Source organism: Zingiber officinale, chromosome 1A, assembly GCF_018446385.1.
Source record: "Zingiber officinale cultivar Zhangliang chromosome 1A, Zo_v1.1, whole genome shotgun sequence".
Taxonomy (NCBI): Eukaryota; Viridiplantae; Streptophyta; class Magnoliopsida; order Zingiberales; family Zingiberaceae; genus Zingiber; species Zingiber officinale.
In genome coordinates this window covers 20,488,585-20,499,305 of record NC_055987.1, presented here as the reverse complement: position 1 = coordinate 20,499,305, position 10,721 = coordinate 20,488,585, and the positions used below count along the sequence as shown (strand labels likewise).

The 10,721-nt window shown below is 34.1% G+C and overlaps 1 protein-coding gene across 1 annotated transcript; it reads left to right on the top strand.

The window, feature by feature from the left end:
• Positions 1 to 3,996: 3,996 nt before the first annotated feature.
• On the top strand, positions 3,997 to 8,354 carry LOC122020233 (uncharacterized protein At5g41620-like). Its single transcript, XM_042578072.1, has 3 exons — positions 3,997 to 4,578; positions 6,032 to 6,157; positions 6,555 to 8,354. Exons 1-3 carry the CDS (start codon positions 4,249 to 4,251, stop codon positions 8,157 to 8,159), a joined length of 2,061 nt encoding a protein of 686 aa, XP_042434006.1. The 5' UTR covers positions 3,997 to 4,248; the 3' UTR covers positions 8,160 to 8,354.
• The last annotated feature ends 2,367 nt before the right edge of the window (positions 8,355 to 10,721 follow it).

The window sequence follows — 10,721 nt, the reverse complement described above, 5'->3', positions numbered from 1 at the left end:
TTATATTATAACGCTTTAATTCTAATTAAAGATTTTTTTTCTTTTGATGTAGTTAATATTATATATAATATTAAAATTTATTTATATGATATTTATAATCAATATTATGTAAAATATGGAATATAACCTAATATTTCTGAAATATAATAAATTACTAGTAGTAATTTTAAACTTATAAAAATATAACTTTTATTAAAAGAACGAATGAAACGACGATCCACAAGTTCCACACAAGGACTTAAAAATTATTTTATGACTTTTTTTTTATTTTAATTAAGTAGATAGTGAAAATTTCGATATCTTAAAATGACGGTCAAAGAAACTCAAAGTTTTTCCATCCTCTCCGTGATCACTAAAGAAATTTTAGCTTGTTAAGTGTCAACTTTTGCTGTAGAGCAGACGTTCAGTGCCAACGGCAATATATTAGATGAACAGTAATTAACTTTGTCTCTTGACTCATTGGAATCTCAAGTATTATTCAACGATTGGACCAGAACCGAGAAAAAAATTCAAAAAGTGTTACTTTCAGTTGATGAAGTTGAATATTTTGATACCGAAGGAACGAATACAATAGGAATGAGAAATGAAAGTGAATGATAACCCTATTTTTAAATGTACAAGGGTAAACATATAAAATATGAATTTTGATTTTTCTATATTTAGATACGTAGTTAACTAAATGAGTATAAACTCTTTTTTAAAATAATTTTTAAATTTTAAATTTTTTAATATAATAATTTTAAATCGTAACATAGATGATTTTAAATCATGAATTATACATTTTAAATTATTAAAATTAATCATCGATTATTCAGAACCGTCAAATTGATAATTTTAAACCATCGAAGAATTATTTTTAAACCGTATAATAAGGGCTAGTTACGCTCCCTCTTGGCCATCGCCAAGCTATCAGCTGCAGGACCGCACTGTGACTTGTTAGCTTGTCCTGCATTCAAAATCTGGGTGCAGAGCTGTGGGAGAAGAGTGCAAGTTTAGTGTTAGATAAGAAATTGGACGTCTTTTCTTTCATTTCCTTGCAGCTTTTTAAATGTGCATGCGGCACAGCTTGGACATGATTTCCCCTAAGGATGAATATATATATATATATATATATATATATATATATATATATATATGTATATCATTTTTACTATTCACAATCCGATAACTTTTTATTTTTATTAAATTCAATTCAAAGATTCAAATTTAATCAAGTTTATATTTATCAATGTGCCTTATTAACAGATCCCTATAATGGGTCACCATAGGGTAGGTTTATAAAAATAGATAAAAAATTATTTTTTGTATAGCTCATTCGATTTTTTTAATTTACCTTTTTTACATATTAAAATTGACTATACAGATGTTCGAGATCAGCCTAGAAACGTGTTGTATTAACTAACTTTTAAAAATAGAACGTCTCTTCTGTCAAGGAGCTGTTTTTTTTTAAAAAAAATTAAGTTTATATTTAAAAAAAGAATAATAAAATATTAAAAATTAATAATTTATGAAAAATTAAAAAGAAGGGTTGAAAGTTTTTTTTAAAAAGTAAATGGTCTTCTAATCCTCAATAATAATACCAACTTCACATTATTATTAACTTCACATGCAGTTTCTATATTTAAAAAATTTTATTTTTATTCTCTGTATATATAAAATTTTATTTACTTTATTTCGGTGTTGAATATATTATTATCTAATTATCACTTATATTTTTAAATAAAAAATTTAAAAAATAAATATATATATATATTTTAAATTTAATATTTTAAATTAGAATCAAATATATTTTTAATTAAAATTATCCCTTATATTTTTTTTATCTAAAAAGTCTAAAAATAAATATAATTCTTATTATATTCAACACTTTAAACTAAAATCGAGTAAATTTTTTTTATCAAATTGAGTATAACTTTTTTTTCATTTAATATAATTTATCCTAAATTCAGTATAATTTAAAAAGAATATAGTATATTTTTCATTCAATTGAGCACCATTTAAAGAGAATCTAATATATTTTTCATCTAATTGAGGTGGAAAAAAATATCGTGCTCAATTTGAAGTTCAGATCCTCTATCCCCATTTCTCTCTGTCCCCGTGTCCCATTGTCGATCGGACGGATCAGATTAAATCTCAAGGATGTCATGATACCTTGAGATTTAATCTGATTCGTCCGATCGACAATGGGACACGGGAACAGGGAGAAATAGGCACAGAGAATCTGAACTGCTCAATTTGATAAAAAATATATTAGATGCTAATTTAATGTGCTGAATTAAGAGAAATTATACTCAATTTTGAATTTTTTATAACTAAAAAATATGAGGGGTAATTAGGTAAATTGATATTCATTGTGTTTGATTAGAGAGTAAAAATAAATAATTTTTTAGACATAGAGACTCCATGTAAAATTTAAATTATGATCTTAGACTGCATGTAAAATTTTCTTTTTTTAAAGTAATTTTTTTAAATTTAAAGAATTATTATTCATTAAATATAAATTTAAGAAATATATAAAAAAATTAATATAAAAAAATTTTAACTACTTTTAAATAAATTTTTTAAATAAAATAATTGATATAGATGCCATAAGCTCTTGGAAAGCTACACGAGTATAGAGTGTAGAGTGTAGTGTGGAACTAGCGTGGATGTCCTTAGTTTTTGTCACAGGCGATTAGAAGAACAATTGCGTAAACTAGAAACGGACTGGACTGCTGGACATGACCGACATTGATATGACACAAACTGTGCAAAACATATTGAGAAATTAACAACATTTAGTCAACTCTGAATTTAGTTAATTCAGTTATCACTGGATGCCGCATATCTTGTGTATGGAACACTATCTTAATCTTACAAGAAAAAAAACTTTATTTTTGAATTAGTTTGGTTATTAATTAAGATCGAAATGCCAATTTTTTTTTTTGGTCAATCCTCTACTATTCATTAACATTGGCACTCTCGAGCTTATATCTAAATTGCTATTAATTAGGAATAACAAAAAAAAAAAGGAAAATTCCAGACATCCGTCACAACGCCTGGTCAAGTGTGTCGTCAACCTCGAAGTCGCATTTTGATTTCCAAATTCCAGACATCACGTGAGCTGGGCCACCCTCTCTGTTGGCACACCAAGACTAGAGACATTGCATCCATCCCCTCAGAGCTTTTCGTGCATTTAAAATTCCAGGGAAGCCGTCCCCTCCCTGGTCACGTCCCCATTGGATTCGCGGCTTGATCTACCTACTCTCTGCTGCGCTCCCTCGTATTCCCATGGAGCGGAGAAGTAGCTGTTATTGCAAGCAAACCCCATTTCTTTAACCTAAGACCATCTCCAACCACAAACTCTATTTTGGTGCACTTTCAACACCAATTTAGTGTCATTTGAGCACCAAATTTTTTTCCAACTCCAACCATGAGACACCATTTCCTACCCTAAAAGGAATATTCTTTAGAATATTCTATTTTTCCTTCTTATAATTTATTATTCAACATACATATTAATTTGTTAAATATTTTTATTACGATAATAATTACTATTAATTTTTATGATATTATGTTTTTAGTTACCAGAAAATTAAAATTAGTATTTTTATAATTTTGTTAGAAATAATTTAATAAGCATACTAATATTTAATATTTAAAGATAATACACAATCATAAACAATTTAGATAATTTTTTTAAAATATTTTCACTAGACAACTAACACTTCATTAATAATACATCATTATTTACCAATATTATAAATTTTAATATATTTATAATCTTAGCAACATAACAAATATTAAAATTTATAATATATATTTAATTGAAATTTATATATTAAATTTATAATATATAAAATTTATATAATAAATTCAATTAAATTAAATCATATTAATTTATAATATTTAAAAATATTTTAAATATAACTTACCTATTATGATATATTATATTAAAAAAATCTCTACTTGATGGTGCTGCACTGTTCACATGCACCATTTTGGTGCAATTTTTAGGGTTACCATTGGAGAGGATATGGTGCCCTTTTTACACCAAAATGGTGTAAAAGGGCACCGGTTGGAGATGCTCTAAGGGCCCATCTTGACTGTACTGCTAGAAGCATTCTGCCTGCTTCAGGAACAGCAGGAAAGGTCAGGAGGACATGGCGAGGGCAAGAGCGTGCGGCTCCTGCCCCTGCTTCTGATGGAAAAGGATTTCATTTTTGAGGAAAAAGGAGACCGGAGACGGTCGAGCGTGGGTGGGGGGCCATGGAAGGGGGAAAGGCGGTCGCAATTGATGACGAGGGCGGCGGAGGTGGTGGGAAAGAGGAGTCTTTAGGGGTAAAGTTGAGGAGAGGGGCTGCGGTGGGGAAAAAGGGCGGCCTTTCCACTCCGGTACCCACTTGGAAGCTGGGAGCGCCCGGCGGTACCGAGGGCGAACCTGGCGAGCCCAAGCGGAGCTCGGTGTCTGCGCGGAAGCTTGCGGCGAACCTGTGGGAGATCCAGGACCTTGTGCCCTACGCAGCAATGAGCCGAAGAGGCGACAAGGGGCGACGACACAGGGAGGGCAAGGCGCTTGATGATGGTCTCGACGACCAGGTGAGTTTCTTTGCTTAGTTGTTTAAGTGTTCGACTTAATGCCTTTCTTGTGATGCATCTTTTTTGTAGTTCACGTCGATATTAATGATTATGAACTCATTTTACGCACATTTCTGTGAAAATGGATGAATTCTTACACGAGTAGAACTGTTTAAGTCAAAAAGAAGAAAAACATTGGATTCCCCCTTTGATTTATTCCCCTTTGGGCTTGCACGGCATTACCTTTTGAGCATTCGATTAGAAGAGAGGTGGTGGATCTTGTGAGTAACTTGGTGGTAAAATTGTGATTAACCATCCATGTTCTTTATGGAATGTTCTTCATGAGAGCAAGGATTTTTTTTTCCTGTGAACATATAAGAAGATCATCTGTCAAACTATATGAAATAAGAACAGCTAAGTCTCCAGGTGTTTCAACGCATAAGGATCTTTTTATTTTTAACTTGAGTTCAAGTTAGTGCAGTTTGCAGATTATTACTATGGTATGAACTCTGTATTAGGCTCTTTGCTAGATGAGCGTTCATTGGAAACATGATTCATGTGATTCTGATCCTCCTATGACTCATTCGGAAAGTTATATACGTGCTGCTTTTTCACATAGTTCATTTCAACCTGACAATACCCTATGTTTTGATATAGAGAAGGCAAATATCCATTAAGTTTGCAATTTTTTATTTAGTTCTTTTCAGGTTATCTTTCTTCAATGTTCTTCTTTACAAGTTCTTTTCAGGTTATTAAGTTATTAGGATTTTTTACTTTTTATAACTGATGCATCAACAAGCTACTATAATTTTTTCTACACCAAATTTAGGTTTCTGTGGTGCTACTGTAAGCTTATTTTCTCGATACACTTTAATGAGCATTATATTATTTTTTCTCTCTGAAGGTGTGGGCTTATTGTATTCTACTGTGGTTTCTTAAACTAGGAGCTATTTAGCTAATGTTTTGGTTTTGGGACTCCAAATATTCTACTTCTGGAGAATTGGAAAATAAATTTATTATGATTTTGGAGAAGAGGTTCTGATGCATCCCCTAGCCTTAGTATTGTTTTGTTAGGAAAGGAAAAAGGGCAGAATTTTCTTTTTTCTCAACCTGTTATGGTCTTTGCGTTCCACATGATTTTATCCTATCTCCTTTTCTTGAAACTGACTTTGTTAGTTTCTCATTAGAGATAATTTGGCAAGTCACTATCTTTCTTTGTCCATTTAGTTTGAGAAAGTCTCTATTGCAACTTCTCATCTTACAGTTATATTTTAGCTTAATTTCCAGTTTATAGTAGAAAAGCTACTTGGTTTGGTTTGGTTTGTCAAACAATGTACTTTTAGAAAATATTAATGCTGCAGCACCAAATCTTAGTTAGACATGAATTAATTTGGTAGTTAGCATTTGCCTTCTTAGAAACTTGTTGAGATGTTGTAATCACCTTTGATGAACTTATTTCTGGTTTTAATGCCAGCCTGAAAGTGCAAGTAGCTTGAGGAGGCATGTTGCAGCTTCACTAGTCAAAAATTACAAGTTAAATGAAAGGAAAACCCGAGCCATAGAACCTATATCTCCTGCAAGTTATTGTAGTTCCATAGAGGTAAGCATGATTATTTACATTTAACTGTGTCATTTTGGAGGTCATGGTCAAAATTTGACCCTTTTTTTTCATTATAACGCGTGACTGAGAGCATCAACACGTCTCTCAGTTCTTAGCATTCTGCGTTTATTTTTACTTTGTGAAGCATGTGCATTTTAAAATAGAACCATGGCATGTGATGTACACCTGTGCCTTGTGCAATCTTTCTGTAGCAAGATAAATTTTAACTGGTATCTACAATAAGCTGTAACTCATGTGGTGCAAACCAAGAAAAAGTTCATAAGAACATGTTATTTGTTTTTCTGCTTTACATAACTTCGTATGTTGGAGAGAAACAAGATAGGAGCTTGAAGGAAAATATTTCAAAGATTCTCTGTTAATATTTAACCTCTTGCAGAATGCTGCAGTTAGTCAAACAATTGCCCCTTGCAGTCTTCTAGATCTCAAAGAAAAACATGGTGAGACAGGATCTGGTCTCAGAACATCAAAAGAATTTTTGAAACTATTGAATTGCATTTGGAGCCTGGAAGAACAACATGATTCCAACATATCATTGATTAAAGCATTGAAGGTGGAGTTAGGGCATTCACAAGGGCGCATTCAGGAGTTGATGCAAGAGCAGCATGTATATCGTCGTGAAATGGATGATCTAATGAAGCAAGTTGCTGAAGATAAATTGATTAGGAAGAACAAAGAGCAGCAGAAGGTCAAAGTGGCAATACAATCACTTAGGGATGAGCTCGAAGATGAGAGGCATCTTAGACGACGCTCTGAAAGTCTCCACCGAAAACTTGGGAAAGAGTTATCTGATGTGAATGCTGTATATGTGAAGGCTTTGAAAGATCTTGATAGAGAGAGAAAAACAAGTTACCTTTTGGAGAACATATGTGATGAATTTGCAAAAGGCATTACAGATTATGAGCAGGAAGTCAGGGAGTTGAGGCAAACATCTCCAAGAGATTGCAGCCATAAAGGAGATAGATTAGTGCTTCATATTTCAGAAGCATGGCTTGATGAGCGAGTTCAGATGAACATTGCTGAAGCCCAAGGAGATTTGGCAGAAAAAACAACAGTTACGGACAGGTTAAGAAATGAAATTGAATCATTTCTTCAAGCTAGAAAAGCTAGTGCCTTGCAGAGTGATAGTCTGTACCAAAACAAAGATAAGAAACATAGCAACATACGGCGCCAATCTCTTGAGTCTGTCCTCTTAAATGGAGCTACCAGTGCACCTCATGATGCTGATGATGAAGATGAATCTGTGGCAAGTGATACTCTCTGCTTTGAGCTCAATGTGAGTACTCATAAACATGGAAGTCATGATCATCTAAAGCAAGATAATCAGAATGCAATAGAAAAGCTGGGATCCCAAGGAACATTTGCATTACTGGGAGAAAAGTTAGACCCTTCAGACTGCAATGAAAATTTATCAGAGTTGCACATCCAATACAACCAAATCATGGACAAAGAAAAGCTATCTGGAAACAACATGAAACTTTTTGACAGAGTGCAGGGAGTACATTTTCCAACGGATGATGACCGTGCAAATAATAAATTTGATCCCGATGAAAAAAATATATCTCAACAATCTGGTTGCTATCATTCTCAGGAACGCCGACAGGATACAGATCAAAAGCTGTCTCCCATAAATGGTTCAAAGCATCGGGCGTGCAATTCTGTCAAAAATTTTACAGAAATATCTGGATGTGATTCATTGGATCGTGACACATGCCATGAAGATTCTCACCTGTTATGGAAGTCCCAGATTACCTCAGTTGAGGAAGAGACTGATCTAGGAAATGCCCATCAGATAAATAGTCCAGTTCAGCAGTGGAAGTACCCGCAAACTCCCTATCTAGCCGAGTCCTCATCGAAGCTAGCTTCCGGTGTAAAAGAAAGTACCTTGAAGGCAAGATTGCTGGAAGCAAGATTAGAGGGAAAACACAGTCGTTTAAAGACCTTAAAACGCATGTCTACAGTTCAAATAAAGCATCGGGAATGAAGTGCATGCTTTGACTTTATCTCTCTTGCGTGATTTGTGGATGACCTACTGGCTCATTGTGCTCATTGTTGATATTGATGGTGCTATAGAGCCATTGATGGCATCTATAACTACAATTCGGGACTTTTTGTTTCATATTATGCTTTATGTATTAATGACCGATCTTAACAAATGTCCAGAAGCTATTACAGTTGAGATGCTCGTAGATCATTTGAATGTGATACTTTTGTTTAGGATTTGGATGACTTTGGCTTTAGTTGCTGCGAATTATCTTCAGGCTAACTAGGTTGTCAAATATTTCACTGTTAGATTATGGAAATAATCTATAAATAATCTTTTATATAGGAGTACATGAGTGTTATTAGGCTACCATCAAGGTGATTATTTACTTTCTAATAATAAAAAATTATATAGAGATTATTTTCATAATATAATAAGGTGATTATTTATATTTTAACAATAAAACATTATGTAGAGGTTATTTTCATAATTTAACGTACTCTCGCAGTTGAAGTGGGAGGTTATCGTACGTTGAGATTATCTCGAAAGTCATTAAAAAGTATGTGCGAAAGTCTTTTAGTGAAGATATCGGTAATCTAATAACGAGACAGAACATGAAGAACACGATCCTATTCACGGGCAACTTTCTCACGTATGAAGTAGATATCCATTTCAATATGTTTAGTGCACTGATGTTGAATGGGATTGCTTGAGAGATAGATCGCACTAACATTATCACAATAAACCGATGTGACCTTGTGGATCGGACAATGTAGTTCCAAGAGAAGGTTTCAGATCCAACATTTGGAGACAACATTAGCTATCCCTCTATACTCGGCTTCAGCACTAGATCGAGATAAAGTAGGTTGACGTTTAGAGGACCAAGAGATCAAGTTGTCTCTAAGAAAAACACAGTATCCAGAGGTGGAGCGTCTAGTATCAGGGCATCCACCCCAATCAGCATCAATGTAAGAGATGAGACCAGAAACTGAAGACTTGTAAAGATGTAAGTCATAGTCAAGAATGCCCTGAATGTATCACAAAATTCGTTTGAGAGCATTCATATGTTCAACTTTCGGGTAATGCATATGTAAGCAAACCTGTTGTACAGTATAGCATATATCTTGTCTCATTAATGTATGATATTGCAATGCTCCTGCTAAACTGCGATAATATGTAGGATCTTCGTGGGGAGATCCTGAAGAGACACTCAGTTTAGCCTTAGTATCCACTAGCGTAGTTGCAGGTTTACAAGAGGTCATGTCGGCTCGTTCAATAATCTCCTCAGCATATTTATGTTGACAAAGAAATAACCCACCTGCATGTCGTGGAACTGCAACGCCAAAGAAATAGCTTAGAGGGCCCAAATCCTTCATAGCAAATTTAGCAGCAAGAAAGGACATAATAGACTGACAAAGCATTAGATGACATAGTGAGAATGATGTCATCAACATAAAGGACAATGTATGTCATGTCATTTTCTTATTGATAAATAAATAGAGAGTGATTAGATTTGCTATGGGAAAAACTAATAGTAGAGACAAAGTTAGCAAACCGTTGATACCAAGTACGAGGGGCATGTTTGAGGTCAGATAGAGATTTCTTCAATAGGCACACATACTTTGGATGGACTGGATCTTTGAAACTCAATGACTGATGCATGTAGATGGTTTTATGTACCTAACCATGCACGAATGTATTTTTAACATCCAGTTGATGACTGAGCCAAGATTTTGACAGAGATATACTGAGAATAGTTCGAATAGTAGCTAGTTTCACCATGAGGCTAAATGTTTCATCACAATCTATACCAACCTGTGGAGACTTGACATCACCAACAAGATGAGATTTGTGCCTTTCAAAAGAACCATCATATTTATTTTTATGATTAAAAATTCACATTGAACGAATAATATTAAGATTAACATGACAGGGCACCAACTCCCACATCTTATTGTTAGTAAGAGCATCATATTTGTCTAACATAGCCGCTTTCCAATTCGGGTCAGACAAGGCAGCATTCGAGTTACGGGAAATAGGGGATGTTGTAACCTAAGACGTCAAATTGAATTAACGTTTGGGCTTAAAAATCCCATGCATGTTGCAGATTGTAATGGATCGAGACAAGGCTTGGCTTGTTTGGTTATGGTGTGGGCTAGGCGAGGATGCTAACAGTTAGACAGTTTTAGGTAGGCTAGGCCATGGAGAAGTGTTGTTGGACGCATGCTAAGATGTGGGTGTGAATTGAGTCGATTGAGGAGGTTGGACGACAGTAGGCTCTTGTTCTTATTGGTGGATTAGGTTAGATTGACTGTGAAGATGATGATGCAAAAGGGGGTGCAGATCGTCACTCAAAAATGCATAGGAGTGGAAAGAAAGAGTGTACGGAGTGGCAAACGAGAAGTTGAACTCATAAAAAATGACATGTCTAGAGATAATTATTTTTTGACTAGACAAATCATAACACTTATATCTTCTATGATTGAGTGGGTATCCCAAGAAAACACAAGGGGGTGGAACAGGCATGTAGCTTATGTATTGTGGTGGAGGGAAAGAGAGAAT

Bases quoted from the DNA above. Each gene is read 5' to 3' on its own strand.
- LOC122020233 (XM_042578072.1), top strand. From the start codon at position 4,249: ATGGAAGGGGGAAAGGCGGTCGCAATTGATGACGAGGGCGGCGGAGGT. The intron at 4,579-6,031 runs GTGAGTTTCTTT...TTTTAATGCCAG, and splicing joins ATGATGGTCTCGACGACCAG to CCTGAAAGTGCAAGTAGCTT. The intron at 6,158-6,554 runs GTAAGCATGATT...AACCTCTTGCAG, and splicing joins GTTATTGTAGTTCCATAGAG to AATGCTGCAGTTAGTCAAAC.